At 39.9% G+C, this 15,538-nt stretch overlaps 1 protein-coding gene across 20 annotated transcripts in view; it reads right to left on the minus strand.

Annotated features, from left to right (window-relative positions):
* The window catches only part of TNIK (TRAF2 and NCK interacting kinase), a 451,082-nt gene that overhangs the window by 221,020 nt on the left and 214,524 nt on the right, over window positions 1–15,538 (minus strand). For all 20 annotated transcript variants that reach the window (XM_073626212.1, XM_073626214.1, XM_073626204.1 and 17 more), the window contains exons 8-9: window positions 14,114–14,168; window positions 8,606–8,684 (exon numbers count right to left, since the gene is read on the minus strand). In XM_073626212.1, coding sequence (XP_073482313.1) covers window positions 8,606–8,684; window positions 14,114–14,168 — 134 coding nt within the window. The remainder of the gene's footprint in view (window positions 1–8,605; window positions 8,685–14,113; window positions 14,169–15,538) is intronic.

The following is a 15,538-nucleotide window of genomic DNA, read 5'->3' on the forward strand; positions in this document are numbered from 1 at the left end:
GGGTCACCAGTACAGTATTTGTACATTGAAATCATATCCCCTCTCAAGTGTCTCTTCTCCAGAGTGAATAAGTTCAGTGCAGTAATCTTTCCTCATAACGAAGATCCTCCAGTCCCTTTACCAGCTTTGTTGCCCTACTCTGTACTCTCTCCTCCTTTTCCAGCACATTCTTCCTGAGGACTGGAGCCCAGATCTGGACAGCATACTCTAGGTGCGGCCGGACCAGAGTCTTGTAGAGTGGGAGAATTATCGTTTTATCCCTGGAATTAATTCCCTTTTTAATGCATGCCAATATTCTATTGGCTATGCTTGCAGCAGCTTAGCATTGCATGCCGTTGCTGAGCCTGTCATCTACTAGGAACCCCCAGGTCCTTTTCCATCCTAGATCCCCCCAGAGGTTCTCCCCCTAGTGAGTAGATTGCATTCATGTTTTTGTCACCTAAATGCATTATTTTACATTTTTGAAGAAATAACAGAGGTCTTATAAGTATCACTAAATTCAGTCCAATCAGAGTCAAGAAATCATATATCCAGTGCGGCCCATTTAGTCTGAGCAGTAAGGAACCTAGGGCTTGGGTCAGTCATAAGTGCTGAATAATATTCAGAGTTAGATCGTCTGCATATCTTAGTTTAGATGGGCATTCAGGGGGCAGAAAAACTGCAGCTCAACCACCTGCTTTTAACGCTGTGTGCATGAGCCCTTACTGGTAGATTCAACAGTTGGAAAAAAAACTTTAAAAAAAGAAAATAAATGCAGCCCCCAGATCTAAGCAGTGGTAAGATGCAACATTGCTGGATATATCTGAATGTCTGTAAGAAATATTTTAATACTCTCTGCGGGGTTCCTTCTTTTTCCATGTATGGCCTATAACCTGTCATATCCATTGAGACATATGTAAACCAGTGGGAATCTGTTGCAGAGGACCCCTTTGTCAGTTTACAGAGAGAAGGAATGTAAATGTAAGAAACTTACAAATTAAACTCCACCACTCCTGCATCACCTCCTGACACCTTTAAGCACCTAACAGAGGCTGAAGAGCATGTGGCTGGTTTATTTTCTAATCATTTTTTTAAGGTGATAAACCATACAAATATCCAACTGTACAATGCAGTAAAGTACCGGTACAAGAGAGTTTGTGACATAAATCATTGCTCACAACGGTACCGGTGTAAAGTCATTTTGGGCTGTGAGTATATTCCTTGATAACAAAGAATACATCCTCCAAAGAGAAGCTGCATGACCAGGGATCATCCTCATTTAAGACGAGGGGTCACCCCAGCCATAAGTTGATCACAGTAGCTGTGTTTGCATGCACAGCCCTCAGATGGGAAGTGGGACCCATGGCGGCCGACCAGCGGTCCTATGTCTCTCCCCAAGCTATCAAAAGGTTTAATAAATGAAAAGAAGAGAAGAGGACAAAGAAGGAAAAAAGTAAGGGGTAAAGGAAGAGGAGAAGGAAAATAAACACAGTGCCTCCCCTATAGCACTAAGAGGCTTGCCTCAAATCGGACAAGGCGGTTTTCATCAGGTAGGTGATCAAGGGGTCCCAGGTTTTTTTCAGATCAGAGCAGCTTATTCTCCAGAATGACAGAGAGGCAGTTCGTTTAGTTTTATCCAGGACAATTTATTATTTAAGAGGTCAAAAGATAGCACAGGGGATTTCTGAGCATGTGACTGGTTTCAACACAATAGGAGGCCTGCACACTTGTAGCCATACAGCCACAGGGATACCAAACCCTATGTGTGCGGTTTAAGGCTATTTCGTACATTTGGGAATACATTATAATTCAGGAACAGAACAGCAACATCCGTGTAAGCCAGTATGCAGTCCTTACATGGTCTCCAGCATCCAAGGGTTGCTTGTTTCATGACTTTGTCTGTGCACTAATATCCATAGCTCTTGCACTAGATTTGTTGTTTCTAAGCTTAATCTTTACTAAAAAAAAAATAAGTTTTTTTTTTTTATTGCCAACTGTGTTCCAGCTGGGGAGATTCACCCCATTTACTCTAGTGACCACTGCCACCCAAAAAGAAAATAAAGGGAAATGTTGGCAAATAATGACAACATTTTGTGGTGTCACCATAGCAGGAGGTGAAGGATAATCTTCCAAGGGTGACACCCGTTCCTGTGACAACTTTCCAAGATGGGATTTCCCCCAACAACCTGTTGTCTACAGAAAGGGAGGTGTAGTCTAACCAAAAGGACACAAAAATATATACAGTATATATTTCTTGGCCACAGATACACTTTAAAGTAATTTTTTTCCTGAATAAGCAAGTGTCAATTTTCAAACTTGTTCTGAAAATGCTAGCTGACTTACTGTTATCCTGCTTCAATACCATCTGAGTCACTCACCAGGAACTAGCATGCAGCTCATGAAACTTGGAGTAAGGTCAAAGGTCCATATCTGCATACAGGTCACTGACTACTGAAGCACCAATGTCAGCATGGCTGCCAGGAAACTAGCATTTTCAGAAGCATGGGTCAGAAAGGGGAGATGCTGAGATAAAATGGATTACAGACCATGATACATCATGACAGGTCAAGATTGAATATGTTCTGAATGTGATGTACTGTATGTAGATTGATGGATTGATAGATGTGCATAGCCACAGACTCTTAAAGTGATTGTAAAGGCATTTTTTTATTTCTAATAAAATAAAAAAGATGTTATACTTACCTGCTCTGTACAGTTGTACTGCACAGAGCGGTCCACTACCTCGTCTCTGAATGGTGCTGTCTACCTCTCCTTTCCTGCGGGCAAGCTCCTGAGCCAAGCTCTGTGCTTCCATAGACACATACAGCACAGCTCGGCCATGCTCCCCGCTCCCTCCTCCCAGGATTTGACTGACAGCAGCAGGAGCCCATGGATGCCACTGCTCTCAGAGTCTTCTGTGAGACCAGGAGGAGAGCAGTGGTGCTGCAGTCTGGACAGTGCTGGATCAAGAGAGGAGGAAGATAAGTGTTTAGGGAGCAAGTAGTGGGGAGATTTTTACCTTAATGCACAGAATGCATTAAGGTAAAATACCTTTTTACTTTACAACCACTTTAAATGTGATTACCGAAAGAGATTATGTCACATTTCCCCACAAAAAAGTAAAAAAAACAAAACATATTCCCTGTGCACCCTCAGATTCTCCATTGCGCGGTTGGAGCATGTGAACCCTTACCTTGCAAAGCATCCCATTCAGTTTAAAATAGAAATGAAAGGCAAAACTTTGTGTATAGAAATGTATTTTTATATTTATTTATTTAAAAAAAGTGAGTTTATGTGGGTGCCCATTCAGTTTCTTGGAATTCAACCGGTGTGAACTGAAGAGAACACTGACTTAATATTACAGTGCGCTTGATTTTATTCTTTACTGCATTGTTATATCATGATTCACAGTGCCAAGGGCTAATTGTATCAATACCTGGGATCACAGGTTGTTTGCATCCTGTCACTCTTTCCAGCTCTTTCCAGATTTCATTCTATTTGCCTAATATAACTTGCTGACCTTTTGTCTCTGCTTATGTTTGGAGGATGTGTGAGGTTTAATAAGTAATTTACACGACAAATCTCCAGGCATCCACCCCATTCGCAGACAAGGATACCGTTTGGTGTAAAAATCTAGCAGATGTAAGAAGAGCTTATAAATTGGGCTAGAAAGTGAAGTTTACTGAATGATGTTTTTATTTTATTCTCTTGTGTATAGTAGGATTACTGGGTATTCCTGACAGCAGGTCCAATACTTGTCTATTTTATACATGATTTAAAGAATCACAAGCAAGTTGGGAACCAAAACTGCTTCTCTATGGCCAAAAATGACCTAAAAATGAGCAGCTATTAGAAAAAAAGAAACAGAACACAAACTCTTGTAATGTGGGTAACACACACATCAGTGATGTTTCCTTTTTTTGAGGAGGAGGATCGGTGGGTTTTGGCAGTCACAGGCACGCCCAGCTACCCAAAGCCCTGATCATTCCCTGGCAGAGCCAAACTGAAGCAGTAGCAAAGGTGCTGGCCGTGGTGCTATAAAGGGCGTAACTGGAGCAGGAGCCTTATTATCTGCCCCCAGCTATTTATTGCACTGTGCAGAACGGAGCTGTCAAACTTTGTGTAACCAGTGGTACTCCTTTCTGCTGTCAGTGTGACAGTCGCCCACTTCCTATCAAGAGTTCTGTGTGCTACTAATACACAGGGGACAGCTACCGGCTGTCACAGGGCTCTGATGATTATGTAGGAAGAGCTATGTTCTCCATGGGTAATCTGAAAAACTGAGCTATCTGTTCGGGGTCCTGTTCTACATTCATCTATGAATGAAAGCTACTATTGTATCTTTCATTCATAACATACTACTATGTGTAAATTTTACAAAAATTGCATATTCTAAATTTGTGTTCCTTTTTTCTATCACAACTTAAAAAACATGGGGGATTGGGGGTTGAAATCCTCACTTTAGGTGACAGAAGACCTTGTCTTGGCACTGATCTTTGCTCCATAATTATAAAAGTTAAGACTTGTAATTCAGTGTATATATATATTATATATTATATTATATACACACACACATACACTTTTAGATTTCATATTTTAATATAATTATTAACCACTTGACATCCCGCCCATAGTAATATGACATCCGCAGGAGGGATCTCCCATCCTGGGTGGGCGTCAGATGACGTCCTGGGCTTCCCGGTCCTCTAGGGGGCGCGCCGCTCGGGAGCCAGTGCGCATGCCCGGCGGCCACGATGTCTGCTGGGCACCCGCGATTGCCCGATAACAGAGCAGGACCGTGGATCTGTGTGTGTAAACACACAGATCCACTTCCTGTTAGGTGAGAGGAGATCAATCGTGTGTTCCCAATACAGAGGAACACTGATCGGTCTCCTCTCCTTGTGAGTCCCCTCCACCTACAGTTAGAATCACTCCCTAGGTAACACATTTAACCCCTTGTTCGCCCCCTAGTGTTAACCCCTTCCCTGCCAGTGACATTTACACAATAATCAGTGCATTTTATTTTTATAGCACTGATCGCTGTATAAATGTGAATGGTCCCAAAATAGTGTCAAAAGTGTCCGATGTGTCCGCCGCAATCACGATAAAAATCGCAGATCGCTGCCATTACTAGTAAATAAATAAATAAATAAATAATAAAAATACCATAAAACTATCCCCTATTTTGTAGACGCTATAAATTTTGCACAAACCATCAATATACGCTTATTGCGATATTTTTTTTACCAAAAATATGTAGAAGAATACATATCGGCCTAAACTAAGTAAAAAATTTTACTTATTTTTTTTAAACTGTGATATTTATTATAGCAAAAAGTAAAAAATGTTGTGTTTTTTTCAAACTTGTCACTTTTCTTTTGTTTATAGCGCAAAAAATAAAAACCACAGAGGTTTTTCATTTCGGTGCAGTGTTGCATGACCGCGCAATTGTCATTCAAAATGTAACAGCGCTGAAAACTGAAAATTGACCTGGACAGGAATGGGGTGAAAATGTCCAGTATTGAAGTGGTTAAAACCTTTCATGCCCAGAGGTCACTGGAGCCTAGCTGTATTTTCTGAAAGGGAAAACCATGGCAAGTGGCTCTTTTATGTGGAGCATTTGATATGAGTAAAGACTTGTTTTTTCTAAAACAAAACAACAATTAAAAAAAGTGCTGTGTGAGCTGGGTTTGTTTTTAAGAACTTTTGCCTCTGTACTTACTCTGTCATAGCCAGGACAAAAATAGAAGAGAAGCATTTTTTGTAATGGCACATGGGTACAATATTACACACATAATAAGTCCACCTAAAGCTGACATCTCAGTTTCTGAAACAAACTGGAAAGTCGAATCACTAAACCTCAAATCTTTTAGGGACCCTGGTGGTGGTCACTCCTCATAAATATATATATATATATATATATATATATATATATATATATATATATATATTTTTATATATATATATATATATATATATATATATATATATATATATATATATATATATATATATATATATATTTTTTTTTTTTTTTTTTTTTTTTTGGGTTGACAAACACTTTAAAGAGGAACTGCAGTCTGCTCACATAGTTTGTAAAAAAAACATCGTTGCCATTCTAAAGCTTCCCTCCAACCACTTTGCATATTATTTTATATATACTGCGATTCTTTACTTACCGAATATGCTGCAGAAATCTCCCTCCACTAAGTCTGGCTGGATTAACTTTAACTGTGGGCCGCTGAAGCTGCTGCCTGTTTACTTCCTGGATTTACACAGAGGCACACCTCCAGCTCTGCAGCTCTCATTGGCCCACTTATGACTCATCCCCCTCCCTTCCTGGCAAACTTTCACAAGAGTGAGAGAGAGAGCTGTGCATGATCTCATAAGCTTGGACTTTTTACCAGACAAGAAACAGGAAGTGGGCTGTATAAGGTATTTACTGGCAGAAAAAAATGTTTTACTATCCAAAGTTAAAACAAGGGCAGAAGATTTGATAGATGGAAAGTTGAAAAAATGACTGAAGGTCCTCTTTAATTTACAAAGCAAGGCAGAAATGCAAATAACATATGGTTTGGAAATGTACAGTTCTTCGAAGCTAAAAGAAATAAAAATGATGCAAACTGTCTCTGTACAAATGACAAAGAACCTCTGTGCAACATGTTTTTTTTGTGTTATTCTGTGTGTCATTTGGTGATCTCTGCAGCATCACGCCATGTGCTGCTGGAGTCCTCCTCCTGAGCCACATGCGCACCAGGTGCTGTTCCCAGCGGAAATGGGATCTTTCTGTTCAGATCACTGAGCTGGCATATTTCCTCCGTAATGAAAAAGCATAAAGTTGCTCGCTCAAGTCAAGCAGAGAATGAGATAGGGCAAAAAACATGAACTACAGATGACAGTCTAAAAGTGAAACGACTAAGGAACAACAGACACAATGACAATGCAGAAAAGCAGCTAAAAATAAATATGGGAGGACAACCGCAAGTTGGGCAAACTAATATCTAATGCAGAAAATAAATTGTTTGGACAGACAGGGTTCCAATCTAGTTAGGAACATCTGCTTGCACAGTATAGACAGGCCTAATTATGACAAACAGCTGCCCAGCCTCCTCATAAAGAAAACTACCTAGGATTTTACCTTGCTGAAAAGTCCAGTGTAGAGCATCCAAGGGCCTATTCACAGAAGAAACTGCATGCTGACTGTGCATTTTTGCATGCGCAGTGACGTGAATGTGAGCTGTGTTTTTACATGCATTTGCAATGCATTTTTCCTAAGCTTGCAATTCAGTTTTCTTTGGGCTTTTATGTGCCCTGCACCACGTTGTGGTATGTTTTCATGCATTTACATGCATTTGCGCACGCAATCGCAGCGCAATGCAGCTTGCTGTACTTTTTCACTGCGCTGCACTACAATAGTGTGAATTATGCTAATGGGATAACATGGATTTTGGACTGTCTTTTGCAGCTGTAGCGCAGTCAAAAATGCAACCCACTGCATCTGATGTGAATGGGCCCTAAAAAAGGTAAGTTGCAAATTTTAAATATTTTGAGGGTATGCTATGTGAGTGGGAACAAGTAACAAATATAAAGTAGGTGTTAACTCCATTTGGCTGCAAAAGCGGAGATACACTTTGAGGAGGCCAAACAAGATTGCTGCAGAAAAGGATGTTTTCAGTACAGCTGTGCAATAATCTTCTTGTACATGGAGTGAAAATGACTATCCGTAAAACCCTGGGATATCAGTGTTGCCCTTACAAGAGCTCCAGCAGTTTGACAAACTTGACAGCTAGTAAATAAACTGCTGTCAAGCAGTGCTGATCACAGATAAGGTGCTCCCCACAAATAAAGAGCTCCTCATTGCTAGCACACAGACTGTTATTGCAAGATCACCTGCCATGCAAAGAGCAGCAGATGAATATGATAAGTAGAGAACTGAGAGTCTGATTGGGAACAATCAGATCTTTTCATAAATGGCCAGTTAAAGCCAATTTGGACTTCTTAAAGGATAACAATTCACATTGAAGAATCATTAAAATAGTATGCATAGACCACAGATATTGAAAGAAGAATGAGCGAATATTGACTTTTAAAGTCACCAGCAATTCAAACTGTAAGATTTTGTCTGTCTGCAATGAAACTATTTCAGGTATGTGTGGTTTTTTCGACACCACAGATTTGCATTTACCTTTAAATACTGCATACCAGCTAGAAAAAAAAAGTAACAACTGCATGGTGTACAATCGGATTCATATTGCCTTGGTTTTCGAAAGAATTTGCTTAAGCAGTACTAGAAGCCAAGCCCCAGCCTGAATGCTATTCAAGTTGGTGCATTCCTAATCCTTCAAGATAAACGATGCCTTTCTAGAGTCACAAGTTGTTTCCAGTGAAAAATTACGTTATGCTACATGCAGAAGGGTTGCCAAGTCAAGTTTCAACAGGTCTGGACCAAGTATGCACTGCGAGTGGAAGAGTAAAACAGGATCAAATTGATTTTATAAGGGTGTTTAGGGTTTATCAAGCCTTCTCACGCTACGGATCACATATATCTTCCTAAATGCAGGCCAGTGCCAATACAGAGCTTTCATCTCACAAATACATGGGGAAATCAGCCTTAGCAATGACTCACCATTTCTTCGATTTCAATCTAGGAGCTGGATTCCGAGGGATTAGGAATAAGGCTCTCATGGGATGCATATCACACAGTGCTAAAGGTTAAAAAAAAAAAAAAAAAAGAAGTCAGAAACTGCAAGCAACATAAAATATTTTCAGCTTTATAAATGTGTGAGGAATTAAGGCCATTGGCTTATAGTGACAAAAAATAATGTATCTGTTATTAACACTATAGGGCTTAGGAAGCCTTTACACTAATCTACTGAAGCAGAGACTTGTCTGCTCCTATTATACAGAAACCTGTTCCTAAAGATGACATATCTCTACCTGGGATAATAGTTCCAGAAGTTTGATTTATGGTATAGATTTTAACAATTTAGCAACAAAAAATACCTTGCTTTAGTCACTACACCTAATAAAGAGCTAATGTTCATTCAGCCCACTTAGTAAAATGCTATTGTATTAGTTTAAATACATGAGTGTTAAGGGGCTTGTGTAGGCCAAACATTTAATGCTCATTCTTAGACCTAAAGGGATCTAAAGGTAGGTCCACATTTATACTGTATGTAAAATTTACAAGAACATGTGCAAAATATTGAACAGGATCTGTAACATCAATGGGAATGTGGACAATGTATCAGGAAAGATGCATGCAATGCCAACCTGTGGTTTCCAAAGCGAGCAAAGTCCTTTCTTGTATTAAGAGAGGTATGGACTCCAGAGAGAGATATCATTTTTGTAAGACCTCATCTGGAATATGCAGTTCAGTTTTGGGCACCCGTTCTCAAAAAGGATATCAGGGAACTGGAGAAAGTGCAGAGAAGGGCAACCAAACTGATAAGAGGCATGGAGGAGCTCAGCTATGAGGAAAGATTAGAGGAACTACATTTATTCTCTCTTGAGAAGAGGAGATTAAGGGGGGATATGATCAACATGTACAAATACATAAGGGGTCCATATGGTGAACTTGATATTGAGTTATTCACTTTAACCACTTACCGACCGCCGCACGACGATGTACGTCCAAACTTTGCCGGCGGATATTGTTGTTATGGCAGCAGCTAGCTGCCATAACCCCGGTATCCACGTTTTCGTGCGATGGCCGACTTTCAGATAAAAGTGGTCCCTGTGGCGGATTCGCCGCGAGATCACTTTTATCGGTGGGGGGAGAGGGCCCCCCCCTCCCGCCACGATCCGGTGCCCTCCCCCACTTACCGGAGCCGTCGATAGCGGCAGAGGCGATCGCATCCGTCTCCGTCCTGTGTCTGGAGACGAGTGAGGCTAAGATGGCGCCCACTCGTCTCCATGACACTGCTGGGAGGAAGCGACGTCAAAACGCCACTTCCGTCCACGCCTCTTAAAGGCACATTTTTTCAAATGTCATTTTTTTAAATGACTTTTCATTTTTTATTTTTTTTATTGCATTTTAGTGTAAATATGAGATCTGAGGTCTTTTTGACCCCAGATCTCATATTTAAGAGGTCCTGCCATGCTTTTTTCTATTACAAGGGATGTTTACATTCCTTGTAATAGGAATAAAAGTGACACCATTTTTTTTTTTAAACAGTGTAAAAATAAATAAAATATTGTAAAATAAATAATAAAAAAATATTTTTAAACCCCCCCCGTCCCGACGAGCTCGCGTGCAGAAGCGAACGCATACGCGAGTAGCGCCCGCATATGAAAACGGTGGTCAAACCACACATGTGAGGTATCGCAGCGACCGGTAGAGCGAGAGCAATAATTCTAGCCCTAGACCTCCTCTGTACCGCAAATTATGCAACCTGTAGAATTTTTTAAAAGTCGCCTATGGAGATTTTTGAGGGTAAAAGTTTGACGCCATTCCACGAGCGGGCGCAATTTTCAAGCGTGACATGTTGGGTATCAATTTACTTGGCGTAACATTATATTTCACAATATAAAAAAAATTGGGCTAACTTTACTGTTGTCTTATTTTTTTATTCAAAAAAGTGAATTTTTTCCAAAAAAAAAAAAGTATTGCAACAACTGCCATTTTATTCTCTAGGGTGTTAGAAGAAAAAACATATATAATGTTTGGGGGTTCTAAGTAATTTTCTAGCAAAAAAAAACTGTTTTAAACATGTAAACACCTAAAATCCAAAACGAGGCTAGTCCTTAAGTGGTTAAGGTCATCACAGAGTACAAGGGGGCACTCTTTACAACTAGAGGAAAAGAGATTTCAACTCCAAATATGGAAAGGTTTCTTCACAGTAAGAGCTGTGAAAATGTGGAATGGACTCCTTCCAGAGGTGGTTCTGGCCAGCTCAGTAGATTCCTTTAAAAAAAAGGCCTGGATTATTTTCTAAATGCACGTAAAAAAACTGGGTACTAACATTTATAGGTAAAGTTGATTCAGGGAAAATCTGATTGCCTATCAGGGGATCGGGAAGGATTTTTTTTCTCCTACTGTAGCAAATCGGATCATGCTTTGCTGGGGTTTTTCGCCATCCTCTGGATCAACTTTGGGTATAGGATTGTGTATATCGGAAGATTTTTTTTTTTTTATTGGTTTCTAAATGGACTTGTGTCTTTTTTTTCAACCTAACTATGTAACTATGAAATAATTCAAACTAAAGATAAAGATAAGTACCACAAGTATTAAGCCATACTGTGAATTCGCTAGAACTGTCAGAGATACAATTAAATTCAAGTGTTTCCTTTAGGTGCACATATTTATGAGAATCAAAGGAACATTAAGGCCCCTTTCACACGTGTGCGACTTGACCTGCGACTTGGGACTGCAAAGTCGCATGACAAGTCGTACCCCATGATTTCCAATGAGTACCATTCATATCTGTGCGACTTTAGGTCGCAACGATTTCAAAGTAGTTCCTGCAGTACTTTGGCCCAACTTTGAAGCGACTTGAGGTCCATAGAGTCCTGTCAAAATTGCATCAAAATCGCTGCAAAAATCACAGTAAAAATTGTGGCAAAATCACGCGATTTTCTTTCAGGTCGCACAAGTGTTTAAGGAACCTTAACTGCATGAATTTATTTCACTTTGTTACTGGAAACATACCATTACTAACCTCCAGGGTATCCCCTACTTGCACCTAACCCAATAGGAATGGTGTTATTGACCACTGACATTCTGATTGGAATGGTGGGGGGTTACAGTTGGGCAGCCATGCTTAAGGCTAACAGTTTAGCTTTAAGAGCAAATAACTATATGATTAAATACAACTACACAACATCAAAGTTCTCAGGAAATTATTTCAACAGCTGTAAAACATAAAATAGTGCAGCTCCATCTGAGATATATCATATACATGAATTTACATCCAATGTGACATGGAATATTCACATGTAATATACTAAAACATGCGTAAAAAAGTGCATTAATCAGTATGGACCCCCACAAATTATAAGGGAAACACTTAAAGTGATTGTAAAGTCTTGTTTTTTTTCCTATAAAAATAACAAACATGTTATACTTAACCTGCTCTGTTGCAGTGGATCCTCCTCTTCTCAGGTCCCTCTTCTGTGATCCTGGTCCCTTCCTCCTGTTCAGTGGCCGCACAACAAGCAGCTTGCACAGGAATTCCACAGAGCGGCCCTGAACCTCCTCTTCTTGGGTCCCCCAGTGGCACTCCCGTCTCCTCCTCTTCTCAGTATGCCATCATAGGATGCTGCTTCCTTTTGTGGCACACCTGGGGGGCTTGCTCCTGAGCCGCACTTCCTGCGACCATGTACGCAGATAGCGTGGCTCAGCCCTGCCCCCTGCTCCCTATTCACAGGATTTGACTGACAGCCATTGACTTCTGCTCCCTCAGCAAAGCCTACGATAGTGGGGAGAGCCACTATAGACGGGGTGAGGGGAAGATACTGCTACCTAAACATTTTATACCTTAATGCAAAGAAAGAAAGGTAAAAAAAATGTTTAGGCTTTAGAACCACTTTAAAGTGATTGTAAAGTCTCTTTTTTTTCCTATAAAAATAACAAACATGTCATACTTACCTGCTCTGTTGCAGTGGATTTGCACAGAGCAGTCTGGATCCTCCTTCTCGGGTCCCTCTTCTGTGACCCTGACCCGGCCCCCTCTCTATCCTGAATGGTTGGTGATTTTGATTGACAGCAGTGAAAGCCAATGCGGTGCCAATCAGGAAGGAGAATCTTGGACGGCTGAGACACTCGTGGACATCACTGGACAGAGAGGGACCTCAGGTAAGTATTAGGGGGGCTGAGTGGGGCTGCTACACACAGAGTTCTTTTTATCTTAATGCATAGACTGCATTAAGATAAAAAAAAAACTCTGCCTTTACAACCCCTTTAAGTGTCCTCACACACCATGCGAGAACGAAAAGTGAATAATAAATAAGTCCAAAACAAAAAATCCTCTGTAGTTGCAATGTGCAACAGAATCTTCTGTGATAATATAGGTCACCTACTAAAGAAGCCCTGTTGGGGACGTAATGCGTACAGCAGTGGAACGTGCCGATGCTGCCATCTCATTTAAATTTGGGAACTGGCAATAATTTGGAGTATCTTTCAGTTGTATGCAATTTTTTTATATCTTTTTTGTGAGTGTGTTTTTATCCCTTTTTATTGTAATAACGGAAAGCGTTATTAGTCTTCCTTTCTATTTTATGTCATTCCTATTATTGTGAGTTATTGTTGTGGAAGATGTCTGCTGGAGGACTAATTACTGAAGATAAATCTAAATTGCATGCAGATATATGGATTAAACGGTTTTGATCTCTTAGGAAGCTTTGAGGTCCAATACAGAAGTGAGCGGACCCACAACACTGGGTGAAGTGTATGTTATTATTTATAGAGCAGGGTCATCACCTATATTACAGAAGATTCTAACACATTTCACTACAGAAGGATTTTCATTTTGGACTTATATATCATTAACCTTTGGTTATTGCATGGTGTGTGAGGGCACTTAAGCGTTTCCCCTAAAATTTGTGTGGGTCTATACTGATTTATACATTTTTAGGCATGTTTTATTTTATTACATGTGAATATTCAGTGTCACATTGGATGGAAATTCACGTATATAATATATCTCAGGTAGAGCTGCATTATTTTATCCTTATAGTTCTCCCATAAAGAGGACTTTGTCTACCATGGTAGAGATGCAGGGTCTTTCATTCAATGGATAGCGTAGGACCCACCGATAATGTGGTACTTTGACGCAGTAGTGGGCTTAGCACTATATGGCCATATGGTGTGAACAAATCCCCATATTTTTTAATATGTTCAGGTGTTTTAAATAACCTTGTAGGATTCAATGTAATTTTTGTATCTGTGCACTATAATCTGTTTTGTTCTGTTTGTCTGTCTTAAAGCAGCACACTCTTGAATGTAAATGCATTTTTAGGGTGTGCCCCCCAAGTCTGTTGTTTGTATGCACTAATTTATGTTTTGATATTGTAGAAGGGTGTTGTGTAATCACTGATTGCTACTCAATTTAGGGAATTTACTGACTGTTCTAATTGCTTTTGTTTAGTTTAGTTTAACAGCTGGTTCATGAAACATCAGTTATGTTTAACTTACGAGGAGCTCCCTCTGCCATCTCTATTGCTGTAATTCCTAAGGACCACAAATCACTCTGAAAAATATAGACAAACAGGAAAATATTAGATAACATAATAGCAACACAGAAAAAAAAAGCAAACTATGAATGATTCACACTCGCATATAAGACAGACTGTCATCAATTTTCTGTTTTCTGGATGGAAGTGTTATTTGGAATGAAAAATAATAAACAAGTAAGGACAATGTCCTTCCAAATTGATGGGAAATGCTTTTCCAATAGTGAAGGGCTGTGGTTTTCACTCCTAATGAACAACGACAACGAACAAGATGAATTGTGTGTCGCTGGCTGTCTCGGCTGGTGATCCCGTCTAAGTTTTTTTATTTTTTTATTTCTTTATTCTCAGCAGTATGAACTGAGGCTTGAAATGGGACAGCTGTGTAGGACGGCAACACTCATCAAGCTTTACAGCAAAGTCTGGCCTGAAAGCTGCAGTTATTCCAGAAGGAAGAAAACCATATTAATATGATATATATGTGAGTTAGGGACCTTAGATTGTAAGCTCCTTGAGGGTAGGGACTGATGTAAATGTACAATGTATATGTAAAGTGCTGCGTAAATTGACAATGCTATATAAGTAACTGAAATAAATAAAAAAATAAAATCAATACATGAGCCGCAAATCCGTCTACAGTACGTTTCCGGGGGATCCAGATATCAGTCGTACCTACAATGACTATGAAGTTGATTCAAGGACTGAGAGTCATAGTGGCCCGTTTTTTAATAATATCATGCTATGTGGATTATCCCTTCATTACATGGTTTGTGATCCGTGACCACCCCGGAAGGCGAGTTATTGCTCGGCGAGTTTTCTTCCTGGTTTGACTTGCTTCTGTGTATGGCGCATATCTGATGACGGGTGAGGATGTATGGAAGATCCTGATCCTTTGGCTTGGATACTGTAATTTTTATTATCATACAGGATTTATATAGCGCCAACAGTTTACGCAGTGCTTTACTTTAATTAAGCGCAATGGACCGCTCTGATTACGGGGTCAAACATCCTCTGGTAAGCGCAGCTGCATTTACTTTGTTGGGCGACACCTACTCCTACTTTCATCACTCCCACGGCTGAAGGGATTTCTTTCTCCTACTGAGTGTTCATTTATATGCAATAATTGCTTCTGGATACCCACATGGGATTTCACATATGAACTGTTTCACTTATGAACTTCTGTAGTTTTCTTGATTTAAATTTATGCATGAATTTAGTGCTGCGCTGCTTTTTTTTTTTTTTTTTTTATACGTCTACAGTACATGTAGACAACTTCAACTTGTTAATCAAAACATTTTTCAATAAGGCCTAGCTTTCTTTTGTGGACTTATTCAGCCCTTCCTGTAAATTTTTTAAGCTTCCATTGTTTGCGCCAGTAGCTTTTTCTGCA

The sequence above is a fragment of the Aquarana catesbeiana genome, linkage group LG04, assembly GCF_042186555.1.
Source record: "Aquarana catesbeiana isolate 2022-GZ linkage group LG04, ASM4218655v1, whole genome shotgun sequence".
NCBI lineage: Eukaryota > Metazoa > Chordata > Amphibia > Anura > Ranidae > Aquarana > Aquarana catesbeiana.